At 42.0% G+C, this 17451-nt stretch overlaps 1 protein-coding gene across 2 annotated transcripts in view; it reads left to right on the top strand.

The window, feature by feature from the left end:
• PLA2G7 (phospholipase A2 group VII) overlaps positions 1-17451 on the top strand; it is a 26699-nt gene that overhangs the window by 5087 nt on the left and 4161 nt on the right. Inside the window, exons 2-10 of one of the 2 annotated variants that reach the window (XM_006727567.3) lie at positions 2287-2429; positions 7625-7746; positions 8203-8350; positions 9845-9938; positions 12381-12449; positions 12999-13125; positions 14037-14150; positions 15271-15362; positions 16814-16984. In XM_006727567.3, the coding sequence (XP_006727630.2) occupies positions 2321-2429; positions 7625-7746; positions 8203-8350; positions 9845-9938; positions 12381-12449; positions 12999-13125; positions 14037-14150; positions 15271-15362; positions 16814-16984 (1046 nt within the window). In that variant the 5' untranslated portion in view covers positions 2287-2320. The remainder of the gene's footprint in view (positions 1-2286; positions 2430-7624; positions 7747-8202; positions 8351-9844; positions 9939-12380; positions 12450-12998; positions 13126-14036; positions 14151-15270; positions 15363-16813; positions 16985-17451) is intronic. The other variant, XM_081828399.1, reaches the window with a different exon arrangement.

Genomic DNA, 17451 nt, shown 5'->3' with positions numbered 1-17451 from the left:
TACTTTCTGTGGATGATGTTATATGATGGAAGACCCAGTTGTGACTGTCCATCAGCAGGAGAGTGCTGGAGGCTGGTGAGCAGATAGCCTGACTCTGGTTCAGCTTCTTCTGTTGGTTATTCGGGAAACTCAGTAGCTGTTTCTCTGGATTCAGACACAGTACTCTGCGGTTTCCAAGGGTTCTGGCATGTTGCTCCAAATACAAATTAGGGCAAGAACAATGAGACAGACACTCATCTCTTCAGAGAAAAATTTCTAACTCTTTATTAAGTCATCTTTTCAATCCAGGACGTTCCTGAACACATTAGCATCATTAAAAGAACCGTGTTCATTAACTTCAGAAGATTATCATTTTAGGGTGAAGAAAAATCGGTGCTACCCAAAGTTGGTGTGTTGTGCTTAAAAGCAGGGACTCAGATATTCTGGGTTCAAGCTCTGCCTCCAGCCCTTGCTAGCTGTGTGATAAGGACAAGTCAGTTAAATTCTCCTTGCCTCAATTTCCTCATCAATACAATGGGGATAATTAAACTTCCCTTACAGATTGTTTAGTGATGACTGAATAAGATAACCTGTTCCAGAAACTGAAGAATGCTGGGCACATATTAAGCCTTCAAATGTTGGCAACATTGCTATTTTATTTAGTGAACAAACTTTTTTAAAAAAATATTTTATGGAGCGCCTGGGTGGCTCAGTTGTTAAGCGTCTGCCTTCGGCTCAGGTCATGATCCCACGGTCCTGGGATCAAGCCCCGCATCGGGTTCCCTCCTCAGCAGGAAGCCTGCTTCCCCTCTCACACTCCCCTTGCTTCTGTTCCCTCTCTCGCTGTCTCTCTCTCTGTTAAATAAATAAATAAAAATCTTTAAAAAAATTTTTTTATTTATTTATTGAGAGAAAGTGAGAGAGCAAGAACAAGGGGAGGGGCAGAGGGAGAGGGAGAGAATCTCAAGCAGACTCCGTGCTGAGTGCAGAGCCAAATTTGGGGCTCAATCTCACGACCCTGAGATCATGACCTGACCTGAAACCAAGAGTTGAGCACTTAACTGACTGAGCCACCCAGGTGCCCCAGTGAACAAACTTTTTTGAGCAACTCCTAAGTGCCATTTTAAAAGAAAAAGACAAATTATAGTGCTAGGTACTCATATGAAAAGACTCTAAACATACTACCAAATTAAAAGTGTATCTTGAAGCACTGGAAACAAATTTTAAAACTATTTTATATACGTATATTTATATGTATGCATGTGTATGTGTGTATGTATTCTATATGCATGTTCAAGCATAGAAATACATCTGGAAAAAATCCGTTAGCAAGTTATTATCAGTGAAGAGACAAATCAGTTTTTTGAAGGGAGAACTTCTAAAGGGTAAAGGTGATAGACCAATACAAGATAGTTTTTGCTAATAAGATGTTAGCATAGCGCCCAATTGTAATATCATTTCTTATTATCATGAGTCTAATATGCTGTTTGTGGGACTACAAATATTCATTCATGAAGTCTATAAACATTCACGCAACACGACTGCATTCCAGGCCCTCTGTTAGGCAGTGGGAACATACATAAGACCTGACCTCTGCCTTTGGGAAGGTTTCAGTATAGGAGGATTATAGAGATCCCCCCAAATAAAACATCATCAGCACCAAAATAGTCACAGCGGCAGCAGTATGATCATTTCCTAATTGTGATGGAACCATTCGCCAAAACTTACGGAGTGTTCACTAATGTGCTAGGCATGCTTATGGATATTATTATGATTGTGATCTATGATTGTTACAGTTGCTATAGTTTGATGGGCTATTCTTTTTTTTAAGGATTTATTTATTTATTTTGGGGAGAGGGGGCAGGAGGGAGAGAGAATCTTAAGCAGACTCCGTGCTGAGCACAGAGCCCGATGTGGGGCTTGATCTCACGACCCTGAGAGCCCAACCTGAGCTGAAACCAAGAGTTGGACACTTAACCAACTGCACCATCCAGGCGCCCCTTGATGCTATTCTTTATAACCAAACCAGACTGCTACAGAGTTAGAGAGTGAGTGACCAGAAACCTACTATGACTGCTAGAAGTGTTATTTCTGTGCTCTACGATCCAGCATTAGCAAGGATTTTGCCACCCTGATGCCTTTCAAAAACCCAGTTCAGACAATGCATGTTGCTTTGTTTCCAGGTGCTTTCTTCCCTTAATAATATATAAAGTCGTGTTGCTAGTACCTTAATCGCACTGATTTGTCAGCCTATTTAAGTCCTCTTTATTGCGTGTTTTTTTTTTCTTTTAATAACCTGCCTTGAAGAAGGTTAAGCTGAAACCACTGCTCAGCTTCCAAGATGTTGCCATCCAAACTGCATGCGCTTTTCTGCCTCTGCAGCTGCCTCGCCCTGGTCCATCCTATTGACTGGCAAGACCTAAATCCTGTTGCCTGTATTAGATCATCAGGTAAGAGGTCTCTTTGTTCAAGGGCTTGAGCAAATGGCCCGTTGCCAGACTCCACGTGGCCCCAGAGCAGTTGCATGTGTGGACTTCTAACCAAGTTTTATTAGAAGGAGGCTCATGGAGACCTTGTGTTCTCCTGGGGTAGGGGACAGAGCCTCACTTGCTCCTCATTCCAACTGAAACTGAACAAAGTCCTGTCTTCTTCAACATCAAGACTGCAGGACAGAACCAAGGTGAGGCATTTCCAGACAAACTGGAAGCTCAGCTCGCAACCACCATGGAGAACTTCCTCAACCCGGCCCCTTATCTCTCTCGCCGCCGTAACCTGCTGTCACACAGGTGCAGTGACACACCCCCCCCGGCGCTCCCTCAGAGGCAACTGCAAAACCTGCTCCCATGGAGGGGGATGGACAGGCAGTTGTCGTGATCAACAGGTGTAGTCCTGGTTCGTTCTGGGAGGAGATGTGAGAAAACGGCAAGTTAGGGTCTTGGGGCCCAGAGGGAAACAGTATTTTCGCTGTCATCACAGGAAGAGGTAGGGACAAGCTGAAGAGCTCCGGGTGAGAATGGACGTGCATCTCTTGCTCTTTCTTACCTTGTGGTGGGAGGGAAGGAGAGGAGATGGAGGTTTAGTCAAGCCCAGAAGAGGTGGCCAGAGTGAGGCAGCCACCTCTAGACAAGTACATACGCCATCACTAAGAAAGATCTTTACTGCAAAGAGATTGCTTCTGGAGCTTTGCGAATGCCTGCAAGTCCCAGAGCGTTGTGATCCATGCTCTTCTCTATCCAGCTTCCCCTCAGGTGAACCACGTAGGTGGCTTCACAATGTCTGTGGCCACACACCTGGTCACTCTGGATCTAGCTGTTCAGGTTTGATGGGTGACTCCTTATTGTAACATTTACAAAAGAGCTTTCATCACCCTGTGCCTGATAAACATTGCTCTACTTCATAGTTAGGGAAGTAAAAGCATCCATAGAAAGGACTGTATGTTGTATCTACATTTGCGTAGGAGATGGCATAATATCTCACAGGTCCACTCATTCAACAACACTTATCAGGAAGCTGAGGCACCAGTGACTGAGACAGTGAGCTTGTGGACAAGCTCAAGGAGCTTCCAGCCTAGTTAAATTAATTTTCCCAGTACCTTTTCCAAGGATTGGAAACAAGTAGCATCTTACATGATGAGCAGATTGTCAGCGAGGAGACATTTACATCAGGCACTTCTTGTTGGTACAGGGTGGGAATTTCAAAACATGTCTTATATCCCCCTCATGTTTGAAAATCATTGGAAAACTGCCATTGGACTGGCAGAAACTGGGGGAAAGAGACACAACTTTATTCATCTTTGTAGCCCCAGCCTTGAGCCCAATGCCCCATTCTCAGTGCTCAAAAATGAATGCAAAAATATTTTGTAAATTATTAGAAATCATTTATTAAATAAAGTATTAAAGTAATAGATAATTGTTTATATTCGTCTAGCCAAATGAATATAGAGTAAATATGGTTATGCAGGTAAAGTAGGGGCTAGAGATATCCTTTTTGTGAGTGGAGGACGTAAAGCTGTGTAAGAAAATGTCATATTCCTGGCATATATACAATCCGCCTCAAAACCCAGGAATGAATATCAGGAATACTTGACAAATGAACACCACCGGAAATGTGTAACAAGATTCATAGCACTCAATGGGTTCTAATGCTCCTATTAAGCTAAAGTTAAAGAAAAATAGGACTTGACATGCATAAGGTTATTTTATGTGTAACAAATGAAGTAAAATATTTATTTTTTTACCTTTTTTTATTATGTTCAATTAGTCAACATATAGAACATCATTAGTTTTTGATGTAGTGTTTAACGATTCATTAGTTGTGTGTAACACAACAGTGCTCATCACAACACATGCCCTCCTCAATACCCATCACCCAGTTACCCCATCTCCCAACCCCCCTCCCTTCTGTACCCTCAGTTTCTTTCCCGGAGTCCAAAGTCTCTCATGGTTTGTCTCCCTCTCTGATTTCTTCCCATTCAGTTTTCCCTCCCTTCCCCTGTGGTCTTCTGCTCTATTCCTTATGTTCCTCATATGAGTGAAACCATATGGTAATTGTCTTTCTCTGACTGGCTTATTTCACTTAGCATAATCCCCTCCAGTTCCATCCATGTTGATGCAAATCATGGGTATTCATCATTTCTGATGGCTGAGTAACATTCCATTGTATATATGGACCACATCTTCTTTATCCTTTCATCTGTTGAAGGACATCTTGGCTACTTCCACAGTTTGGCTACTATGGACATTGCTGCTTTGAACATTGGGGTGCATCTATACCTTTTTTTGAATAGTTGTTATTTTTTTTCACATTTATTCATCATTTTATTTTTTTATATACAACTAATGAATCTTTGAACACTACATCACAAACTTACGATGTACTATATGCTGGCTAACTGGACATATATAAGTTCTGAACCACAAACTGCATCCTCTAAAGGGTGGCCATTCAACCTGACAAGTCTCCTCCTGCCTCATCCTTCATGATGAGCCCTGATGAGCCCTGATCTAACAGATGGTTCGAGAACAGGAAATCCAGGACCATGACTGGATCAGCTGTAGGCCGATGAAACTTTCCGGCAACCGCCCTGGCACTGAACAGCCACAGGGCTCTGTAGACCTACACCCCAACCCGGGTCAGCTCCAGGTTTCCTGAGGGGTCAAGTGTCTCAGAATAGGCAGCCCTGTAGCCTCATCTTGACCTGTGGCTCCTGAATGCTGAGTGAGGAGGCTTTGGGGTAGCGCAAAGGTTTTAGAGAACCAGGGTACTCCCAGGTGACTGAGAAAGGTTCCCAGAGCCTATGAGGCATTGAGATCTCATCAGAGAAAACTTGTGTGACTCGGAACCCTCCCAGGGCTCTAGAACTGAACTCCTACTTCCAGAGGTAGTACCTCCAAGGCAGCTGTGTGCTCTCTGGGGCTCCTCCTCAAAATGTGTGAGCCAGAGTCCTCCCCCCTCCAACGCCGTACTGTCACATCAGGGCTGATGTGGATGGCGGTGCAGCAGAAAACAGCCGCTCCTCAAGGAAGGAAAGACAGGTGTGGCGTCTCCCTATGGATTGGGGTCTCCCTGTTTTCACCACAAATCACGGCTTGGTATACAGTCTTAAATGGGAAAGAAAGAGCCTTTCTAAATAGGACTGAAAATGTTCGCCTTCTGGGTGAAGTTGTTTTTCTTGTTTTTTTGTTTTTTAATGTCTGAAGAAACACCTTGAATCTGCCCAAAGGGAAAATGGTATGGTCTAGTTTAGATCTGCTAACACTCCTCTAAGGGCTTAAATCTGGGTAGCCAGAGTTAACTAACTCTAGGTAAGGGCCACATAACATCAGTTGTCTGCTGATTATGTGTTGTGTTCCGTGCTAGGCACTTGACTTACATTATCACTTCATTCTTATAGCTGTCCTGCGGCCTGGTCAAGTGTTTTTGCCCCACTTCACAAATGAGGATAAGAGAGGGGAGTAAATTGCTTAGGCCAGAGCATTATAGCATCAGAGGTCTAGCTGGAATCCAAAATAGGATCAGCTGGCTCTAATACCCCAGGTCCATTCAGCTCCTGCCTTCCTTGGAACTCCTTCCTTACCTTTGGACTATGAATTGTTGACCCATGTGTCAGACCAGGTGGTCTGGTACCTTAGCCTAGTGCTTTTTCAACTTTAATAGGCACGGCTTTTCTGAGTCAGTAGCATTGGGCTAAGGCTAAAGATCCTGCATTTCCAAGCTCCAAGGTGATGCCGGTGATGCTGATCCATGGACCAACTTTGAGAGCAAGCCTTATGTATTGAAGGGCTTGTCACTGGCAGGTCTTCACACATTACTCACCAACATGAAAGATGGACTTCTTCTCATAACTCAAAACCTTTCTGGGTGATGCCCTGTGACATCAATGTAAGTTCCATATCTAACATAGCTCCGAGTGTCTCAGTGGCAGAGGCAGAATGTGATGGAAAGCTTGAAGGAGTCTAACAGAGAAATAGACTCTCACAGTCCAGTAAAAGAAAATATGTAGGCAAGCTGAATCAAGAAAGGCGAAAGTCTGGATATAGTGATATTTGGACTCACCATCTTACAAGTAAATACGGACTTGTATGGGGTTTAGAAAGGAGAATGGATAAAACTGTGCAGGTACTTTGAAGAGTTTTGGCACAAAACAGGGAGAAACAAGTTTCAAGAGTGGGTGGGTAAAAGGATATATGCCATAAAGCATTTGATGCAAATGAGAGCCCAGTGGCAATGAAAAGCTTAGCTCAGCTCTCTTCACGAATATTTACGGAGCACCAATTATGTGCCAACATTAAGATCTGAGGACCCAAAGACATGCACACAGCTCTTAAGAAATAGCCTAGTGAGGGAGACAGAGTATGCAAACACATCATTTTAATATATAGGATAAGGAGAATGATAAAAATATATACAGGAAATTGATTTAATACTGAGGTTGAAATGACTAAGTCTAGGGAGTGAGGGAGGGCTTCAGAGAAGACCTGACATCTGATCAAGATGTTAAAGGTTGAATAGGAGTTTGCCATTGGGATTTCAAACACAGGAAATAGAATTTATTAAGGTGCAGAGGCATCAGACAGCTCAGTGTGTAGCTTGTGCTGGAGCATGTGGAAGGTAGACAACTTAAAGGAAAAAGCAGAAGAAGAGGATAAGGCAGTGGACCTTCAGATCACAGAGGGTGTTTCTTACAGTGCCCAAGAACTTTAGATTTAACTTGTGAACCTACGAACATAGTAAAGGGCTCAAAACATGGAAGATACTGTCTTCCCTTGTCAGAGTGGTGGTCATACTCTTGGGATAGAGAGTACAAATGCAAGAAAGTGCCCTGTAGAGGAAAGAAATTAATGTACTTTTAGTGAGGTTGCTTCTCCAGTTTGTTCCAATAGCAATTTTGTATACTTAATTAGTGGAGACCCAAATACCTATGGGGAAGGGGAAGGGCTATGTCCACCTCTGTCTTTATCCCCACACAATACTTTGCTTACATCAGGCCCTCAGTAATTATTTGTGTATTTTACTAGTTGGGTAAAGAAATGAAGGAGGCCAGGAACTAAGGGGTGTAACTTGTTTCCCTTGGAATTTCCTTTTGCATAATAAAGTCTGGAGTGTAATGAATGACAGTGAGATAATATCTACCTTTTTTTTTCAGCATGGGCCAATAAGATACAAGCTCTGATGGCTGTTGCAAGCGTTGGCCAATCTAAAATTCCCAAAGGAAATGGATCTTACTCCGTCGGTTGTACAGACTTGATGTTTGATTATACTGAGAAGGTAATGCTTTGATTAATACCACTTATGCTTATATTCTAATACTGACTGTTACTATTTCCCACTAGAGGGTTTTAAAACTTGCCCTCGCCCTCACCTGAGAATGACTCATTTTGCTATTTGTCTTGTCCCATAAGAAGCCTTTCGCTAGTTAAGTCATTCCCCAACTTGTTGCTGTCACCTGACTAATTTATCAATAAACTCTCTTTATTTTCCCCATCCTTAATGGTCGAAACCAACATGCTCATACTTTCTTTTCACGCAGAAAGCATATTGTTCTATTTTGCTTCTCTGTCTACTGTATTTCAATCACCACAGCAGCTTAAAAAAGTTTTCTCTGGACCTCTCTGTGAACAACAAAGGTATTTGGGTCTCCACTAATTAAGTATGCAAAATAGCTATTGGAACATATTGGAGAAGCAACCTCACTAAAAGTACATTAATTTCTTTCCTCTACAGGGCACCTTCTTGCGTTTGTATTATCCATCCCAAGAGGATGACCACCACTCTGACACCCTTTGGATCCCAAACAAAGAATATTTTTTTGGTCTTAGTAAATATCTTGGAACACACTGGCTTATGGGCAAAATATTGAGCTTATTTTTTGGTAAGATTTCCATTGATCCTGCTTTGTAGGCTCTAGAATATAAGAAAACCTTGAAAACAGCCAAAGTTTCCGGCAAAGATCAAAGTAGATTTTCTCCAGTCTAAACTTAGTATTTCTTAAAAGCCCAGATAACCATCAGAGAATCAAGGGTTCTCATTGGGTTTGTTCTGCATATATTGGGGTAGATGGAGGGAGTGAAAGTGTCAGACTTTCCGATTGGCTGTAATATCTGTCTCTGGCTGGTCTTTCATTTTCCTGCTTACATACTGTGGGGGAGCAATAATCTGGTGCGTAAGTAGCAGGCTGGCTGAGATGCCCAGTGCCCTGGATGCTCGGTAGGAAGGTGAAAGCTAATTTCTCACCTACGGTAAATGAGAGACTCTACTCTCATTCCCATTGCCCACCCCCAAGGAACCAGCTTCTCTCACCAAGACAATCTGCTGTGCATTCATCACTTCGTTTGTCTACATATCACTAATATAGATGTTTCCTTCCTTATCTGTTTGACCAGACACTACAGTTGGGCCAGTGTTAACTATGTCTTCAAATTTCCCTCTCAAAACTACCTACAACTTTTCTTTTGGCCTTTATTTTAAACATCTCCTTGGGGTTTTCTTAAAAACCACTTTATCACAGAAATATGGAAATACAACTACACCTCTTTCTGGTGCCGAATAAGTTATAAATCACTTTACGTATCACTTTATAAATCACTTTGTATATCACAGAGCGGTCATCACATCCAATCTTCATGACTCCGTCTCCGTTTTATAAATGAGAAAATGGAACACAAATAACTGAGCATAGTAATGACAACAGCAATTGAGAAGTGAAGGAAGGGAAGACAGTATCTTCCATGTTTTGAGGCCCTTACTAATGTCACGAGATGGGTGCTTTGCATATATTCCCTACTTAGGTAACATTCTCACAAAAGCTCTGTAAGACATCATTTGCTCTATTTTACAAAAGAGGACGGTGAAACTCAGAGAGTTCTTGTAACTTGCTCAAGATCAATGGTAAGTGGGAGAGCTGCATCCAAAACCACAGCTGAGTGTGAAGTCAGTGGTCTGTTTCTCTTGATCATAACCAAATTAGAATGAAAGGAGTCCCTGACTTGAAGATTCTGGTTCTCAGTGTAATGCTCCTGAGGTTCAATTTGGTTTCAGAATATTCCCTTTGAAGTTTTGCCAACACCTGGGATTGGTACTACCCTGAATTGAATACACCTATAAGTAGGAAAGCGTCTCATCTTAAGCACAGAGCTGGCAGTGGGAACTGATGATTAATGATTTTTTAGTCTTGAGAAAAACTACATGCTTCAGGTCCTTGGTTGGTAGGTATCTAGTAGCAGACTTTTTAATGAATTTACTAGTAGTACATAAAAACATAAATATAAATTCCATGGGTCAGGATTTACACTAAGAAGATGTAAGTTAAATTAACCAGCAACATTCAAGTCAGAGAAAACACTAATTATCATCTCTCATTGTCTAGGTTCAATGACAACTCCCGCAGACTGGAATTCCCCTCTGAGGACTGGTGAAAAATATCCACTAATTGTTTTTTCTCATGGTCTTGGAGCATTCCGGTAATGTTTGAAAGGCTGAACAATTTTAATTCCTAAGGACCAATGACCAAATGCATCCCCCCCACCAAAAGGAGAGCAGATTTTAGAGTATCATGCTGGCTCCTGTCTTGGAGGAATTGGGGTTCCTCAAATATTGGCTCTGGTCTGTTGGTCAGTCCAGCCCTATCTTGTCAAGTAGTTTGTTCCTTCCTTCTAGCTCACGGGGACTAGCCTCATGACAAGAAGAGAAGGGTGTACATTTTTGGCTGTCACCCTGCTATATTATAATATCTACACTCTCAAAACCACCCACTGGGTTAGGTCTTCTGAGAAATTGACACCAAGATTGGATTACCTGTAAAAGACATTTATTGAGAGAAATGTCTGTGAAGGATAGAGGGAATTGAGCAGGAAAAGATAGGGAGAACCTTCAGATCATGATGCAGCTTGGACACATGAGAAAGAGATGGGGAATGGAGAGATTGATATAAAGAGTTTCAGATTATAGCACACTTCAAGGAGAGATGGGACCAGGCCACCTGAGGGAGTGCTTGACCAGAAGTTGCTCATCAAAGGAGTCCTGCATCTCACCAGAATGGGCCTACATTAGTACCTACGCTTTGCCCAGTCACTGGGTGCAGCCCACAGGAAGCTTAGCTGGTGGTGGTGGATCTAGAGGGACAGGGGCTGGGTGGGGTCTTTAATGAACTATGCTCTCTGTGGCATGATCTCTGAGTGGCACATTTTCATGACCTCCATTCCCTCTCCTCTTCCATCTTCTCAGCTGCCTACCCTTCTTTCTACCTCAGAGGATTATAAGACTTTCAGAAATAGGTGGCTTTTAGCTGGCAAGAAGTTGGGTAGTATCTGCAATAGAAATTATCTTCAGGGGGCGCCTGGATGGCTCAGTGGGTTAAATGTCTGACTCCTGATTTTGGCTCAGGTCATGATCTCAGGGTCATGAGATTGAGTCATGCAGCAGGCTCCACACTCAGTGGGGAGTCTGCTTGAGATTCTCTCCCTCTCGCTTTCCCTCTGCCCCTCCCTCTGCTCATGCTCTCTCTCTTTCTCTTTCTCTCTCTCTCAATAAATAAAGATAAATCAAAAGAAATTATCTTTGGTACTTTAATTGTAGTCTAGCTAGTTATTTGATTTCTACTTCATCCGGCCTGCTGCCTGTTTCTATGAATAAAGCTTTATTGAAACACAGCCACATTCATTCCACCTTTCGCATTGTCTGTCTACTTTGGTGCTACGACAGCAGAATTGAGTAGCTGTGACAGATACTGTATTGCCCACTAAGCTGGAAATATTTACGTCCTGGCCTTTGACAGAGAAGGTTTGCTGATCCCTTCCTGAGTAGGTTGCGTATCTTCAACAGTAGAAGACAGAGTTCCTACTACCTCCCTTTTGTTCTCTATTGCCATTTCCTATTGAATGCATGATATGAGAAGATTGTGCAGAATGAAGAATGGAAAGGGGGCATGAATGCAGTTGCTTAGCACATGATTCTGTGTCCAATCATTTAAATAAGAGTTGACCTATGTTCAGTCTTTACCCTGTTTTAGACACATAGTTACAAGCACTGAACATGTATTAACTTACTTCATCCTTACAGTAATCCCACCAGGTCCCCCACCATTACAGAGGAAAGATCAGTGACTTAACCAAGGCAGATCAGTGGTGGATCCAAATGCAGGGATTAGACTGCAGGTCCCGTTCTCCTAAGCACAACACTGCACTGCCTTCCTACATATGCTGTCTTACGAAAACTTTATAACTGTTCTAAAGCAAAGGCGTTGTTAGTCCCATTTTACAGGTGCTGACAAAGATTCAGTAATTACCTAAAGTCATATAGCTGATAAGTAGTGGGGCCAAGATTAAAGCCCAGAACTCTCAAAAGTGATATTTAGAATCACCGCATCAGGGTTTCTCAATGTTGGGACTACGGACGTTTTGCAGGAAATAATTTCTTACGGTGGAGGGTGGTCCTGTGCGCTGTAGGATGTTTAGCAACATCCCTCTACCCACTAGATGCCAGTAATCCCCTCTGCCCAGTCGTGATGATGAAGATACCTCCAGACGTTGTCAAATATCCCCTGAGGGGCAGAGCTGCCCTCTTCGAGAACCACAGCTATCTGGTTTACTCCCGGGCACTACTACGGGGGTGTAATGGCTTCCATGTTCCCAGGTTTATTAGCGGACCCTGGACCTCAATGCTTTCCTCTTTTATTTATTTATTTATTTATTTATTTATTTATTTATTTATTTATTTGAGAGAGAGAATGAGATAGAGAGCATGAGAGGGGGGAGGGTCAGAGAGAGAGGCAGACTCCCTGCTGAGCAGGGAGCCCGACGCGGGACTCGATCCCGGGACTCCAGGATCATGACCTGAGCCGAAGGCAGTCGCTTAACCAACTGAGTCACCCAGGCGCCCAATGCTTTCCTCTTTTTGTTTTGAAGGACAATTTACTCTGCTATTGGCATTGATCTGGCATCGTATGGGTTCATAGTTGCTGCTGTAGAACACAGGTAGGTCACCTGGGCTCTAACTTTCAAAAAGATTCATAAAAAAAATCAATGAAATTGTCAACTGTGGTTACATGATGAGGAAAAAAATAAAAGGAGACTGAGTTAAACTGTCAAGAGTTAAAAAGCAGCTAGCATTTCTGGTGTTTATTGTGTGCCCTGTTCATTCACCATCATTTAATCTTTGTAAGAACACTTTTAAATGGTTACTATTATCACTGTTTTAAGGAGGAGGGAAACGAAGCTGGAAAAGGGTAAGTAATTTGCCTCACCACACGGTGAGTAAGTGGCAGCCCTGGGATTTGATTTCTGGTGTGAGTCTCCAAAGGACCTCCTAGAACTGTGAAGATAGAATGGGTGGACTTGACCCGTAGCAAAGACGTTTTCTTAGACCTCCCTTGGGGGGCCTCTTTGACTTTAAAACAAAGGTAGAGTGGAAGAAGACAGGGAAGTCAGAAAGATCAGAGTGAAGTTGGGGGTGGGGAGCATGGGAGGGGATGGAGAAGAGCAAGAGCGAGTGTAAGTCATCGAATGAATCTGTTTGCATTGTAGAGATGGATCCGCCTCTGCGACTTACTATTTCAAAGACCAGTCTGCTGCAGAAATAGGGAACAAGTCTTGGCTCTATCTTCAAAGCCTCAAATCAGAGGAGGAGGAGATGCCCTTACGAAATGAGCAGGTAGATGGCAGCAGGAGGGGAGGAGGTGTGGTGACTAAAAAGCATATGCAAAAGGATGATGCTTGCTCATGTCATTTACATACTGCAAGGTGTGCTCCCCACTCTCCTATTTCCTGTTCCCCAAAGACCTGTCAGAAGATTCTGAGTGATAAAATTCCCTTAATGAAAAGCCTGGATCATAGTAAAAACAAACATAAAAATCCTGAGAGAAGACAGTACATATTCAGAAATCTTTTGCCGTAGAACTTCTAATTTTAGAAACTCAGAAGTGCTAGAAAAGAAACTCACAAAGATCCTCCCTTCCAAGGCGATATTAAAGACAGAGATGCATGCAGTATGGAAGGGTAATAAGAGGCCAGGCCTTAAAATCCAACATTCTATGTTTGAATGCTCATGCCATCACTTCATAGTGGGCTGATCTTGGACAAGTTACTTACGCTGTTTTGCCTCTATGCTTTATTGTTTACAACATAATGAATAATAACAGTATCTTTTTCGCAGGGGTGTCTGGAAGATGAGGTGAGAGAAAGCACACTGGCTTTCACCTGTGGGCCAGACTTTACAGTGGGTGCTTTACCTATATGTCCTTGCATTTAATCCCACCCACATTTCACTGAGGCATTATCACACAATAAGTGTATCACACAATAAATTACCACACAATAGATGATGTGAGCCCTGAGCTCACACAGCAGGTAAGCAACAGAGCTAGGATTTGCACTAAGCTATAACTACCTGCAAAGCTAGAGCCCATGTCATGATGCTGGGTTGTCTTCCAGTCACTAATCACTTGGATATTTCCAGTTTAGAAGCAATCAGCCACGTTTCCCACATGCAACTCCTACACAAACTCTAAAATAAGTGTCACAGCTTTTTACTTTGTCATTTCCTTTTTATGATAATCGTATTAGGTACAGAAAAGAGCAAAGGAGTGTTCCCAAGCTCTCGATTTGATTCTGGACATTGATCGTGGAAGGCCAGTGAAGAATGTATTAGATTTAGAGTTTGATTTGGAGCAACTGAAGGTGAGCTTAAGAAAAAGCCATTTCCCTTGTCCTGTCGTTCTTCATTGTTCCTTTTCATCTGCTTTTCTACTGTAATGCAAGGTATGACATGACAGAGGGCTGCAAATTAAAAAAAAAAAAGGATATGCGAAATATTACAGCAATGAGGAATGTATTACGTTGCACTAGATATGAAATGGCCAACAGCCAGCTTTGAGCTACAAAAATAGCAATTTCTCTGGTTCAACTCATTACCTCCAGGGGAAGTCGTGTAAGTTCTTAGAGGGCGCTTGCATGTTTTTGAGCTTGATCCTGAAATGGTGGTCAAAAGTTTTCAGCAGACTATTGAGAGGGGGTGGAAGACCATCAAAGTGGACAGCATGAACAAAGACCCAAAATTGTGTGTGGAGGATGGAGTACAAGGGATAGAGAGAATTAGAAGTACTTCAGTTCAGGCAGAAGATGATGGTCTGTTCTCCTGACACAGAGAAGAGTTTTTGTCCTTTAGCCAGCCCCTCCCTCTCCTGCCTCCCTGCTTTTGTACATGTTGTTCCCTTGGCTTGACACATTCTTCTCCCTGAGTCTTGCTTGCTCTTCAAATCAGGCATCACCTCCTCCAGGAAGCTTTCTTGTATTCCACTGCCAACCCTGGGCTGGTGAGTTATCTATCACGTGTGCTCCTTGGCACCACCCTGATGTATTTGCATCACGTATCTGTATCTCTTTCTCCACTGGTGGACTGGGAGCCCACTGAAAATGGTCTACAGTGCCTGGCACAGAGCAGGTGCTCAACAGACACGCATGGAATGAACACATGAATTAAACGTGGAGTGGGGAGAGGCAGAAGTCAGCAATGATGTTGGTGTTTCAAGTGTGGGTGCCTAGGAAGATCATCAGGTTCACTTCTGAACTTCTATGAATGCTCAACATGTGTATTTGTGTGTATGTATATGTATATGCATATGTACGTGTATGTATATGTGTGTGTGAGTGCATGTGATTGTGTGTGTATTTCTCTTACAAGAAATCAGAGTACTTAACCATGTCCATGAAATGAATAAGAATTTTATAATTTGAAAAACCATTCTATTCTAACCAGCTGTGAGATAATGATGAATATGTATCGTGCTTTTTCATATAGGACTCTATCGACAGGAATAAGATAGCAGTAATTGGACACTCTTTTGGCGGAGCCACAGTGATTCAGACTCTTAGTGAAGACCAGAGATTCAGGTAAGAGAAGGAGGCAAAGAAAGAAGACAGTAAGTTACTGGAAGAGGCAAAGCAATAGCCCACATGAGATAGAATATTTATCAAATTCTTAATGAGGAAAGGATCCTTCAGGGTTTATAAGTCTGTTCTTTTGCCTCCATAAAGTACCTTATATGAATTTTCCTAGACAAAAACCATCTACTTTGCTTGCTATTAAAAGCTTTCCCCATTCCTATATATTTTCCCTCATCATTCTTATTTATCTGCTTAAGGCCTTAATATTTTCACTTGGAAATTTATCCTTATATATACATTTTATCTATGACATAATGGTTGTGATATCAGTAGTGTATCTTATAGTACTTCTAGACTTCCCCAATATGCAAGGCATTTTTAAATTTTTTTTTTTCCATCTTTAAGATCGATAGAGGTCTTGGGGCACCTGGGTGGTTCAGTCAGTTAAGCGTCCGACTCTTGGTTTCAGCACAGGTCATGATCTCAGATTCATAAGAACAAGTCCCAAGTTGGGCTCTGCACTCAGTGCAGAGTCTGCTTGAGATTCTTTCCCTCTTCCTCTCCCTCCCCCTCTGCTCCTCCCTCCACTGGCTCTCTCTCTCTCAAATAAATAAATTAATTAATTAAATAAATAAATAAATAAAATCTTCTTTAAAAAGATGGAAAGAGGTCTTAAATTACAGTAGGTGAGAGTCAGGACCAGACACCAGTCTTACAACTTGAAAAATATTTTCTTTCTTGAACCACGGCATCACAGACTTGATGAGATCGTGAAGAGCCAACCATCTAGAAAATGGGTAGGACCCTTTATGAAACTTCATCTCACAAATTTTTAAAATCAGTTTCCATAAGGGAATTCTCTTCTTTTGCCCATTTAGCACATAAAGTGGAGTGTCCAAAAGGTCCAAAAACATAGGATAAACTTACTTGTAGAAAGCAAGTTACATTTTCAAATGATATACCCAGTATGTTTTTCTTCAACCTCCAGACACTTTTCCAGGTGAAGTACCTCTAAATATAAAGCAACTGGTCCAACAGTTAACTGTGAAAAAGGCATAATAAATCGACTGCAGAGTGTCCAGAAGGTCTGGAAACATAGGGGCAATAGGGCATATATTGTATGTCTTCAGACACTCCACAGTTTTGGAGAAATTGTTATTTAAGAATTTATTTTGAAAGCAATGTAGCAAAAATGAATAAAACATTTTAAAGATACTATATCTTTCTAAAGGTCACAATTCCTGAATGTCTCCTAAAGAAAATGATTATATAATTCCAAGTCCGCTACCTTATAAAGCTAATCATATTCCCTTCCCACACTGAGGTATAATACCAGTGAGATAACCCATAATAAACCAGGATGGTGTATGCCCATTAAACCTAACATCATTAGAAATTCCACATGTCAGTCAGCGTGTAACCAGCCTTCTTTTGTCATTGTCCCCAAACTCCTGCAGGTGCGGGATTGCCCTGGATGCTTGGATGCTTCCGCTGGATGATGAGATATATTCCAGAATTCCTCAGCCCCTCTTTTTTATCAATTCAGAACGGTTCCAGTATCCTTCTAATATCGAAAAAATGGAAAAATGCTACTCACCTGGCAAAGAAAGAAAAATGATTACAATCAGGTAAGTATTAGTAAGTGATTTATTTCATCATCTGAACCAGAAACTTCAAACTTGGATAAACACCAAAAGATACCATTTGGTAGGCATGATAGAGTTGTTAAATTCATTGTTTAGACTTTCAGTGAGGGAGAATATTAGATAATTTCAGGGTCTAAGTGCATTTATGCTTGCTCTTTTTTAAAATGCAGATGTTTTGAGTTTTTTTTTTTATGTTATGTTAGTACATCACTAGTTTTTGTTGTAGTGTTCCATGATTCATTGTTTGCGTATAACACCCAGTGCTCCATACGATACATGCCCTCCTTGATACCCACCACCGGGCTACCCCCTCCCCCACCCCCCTCCCCTCTGAAACCTGCAGTTTGTTTCTCAGAGTCCATAGTCTCTCATGATTCGTCTCCCTCTCTGATTTCCCCCCCTTCATTTGTCCCTTCTTTCTCCTAATGTCCTTCATGCTATTCCTTATG

The sequence above is a fragment of the Leptonychotes weddellii genome, chromosome 8 (assembly GCF_054177405.1).
Source record: "Leptonychotes weddellii isolate Sample4059 chromosome 8, ASM5417740v2, whole genome shotgun sequence".
Taxonomy (NCBI): domain Eukaryota; kingdom Metazoa; phylum Chordata; class Mammalia; order Carnivora; family Phocidae; genus Leptonychotes; species Leptonychotes weddellii.
This window is presented reverse-complemented; position numbering and strand designations above follow the sequence as displayed.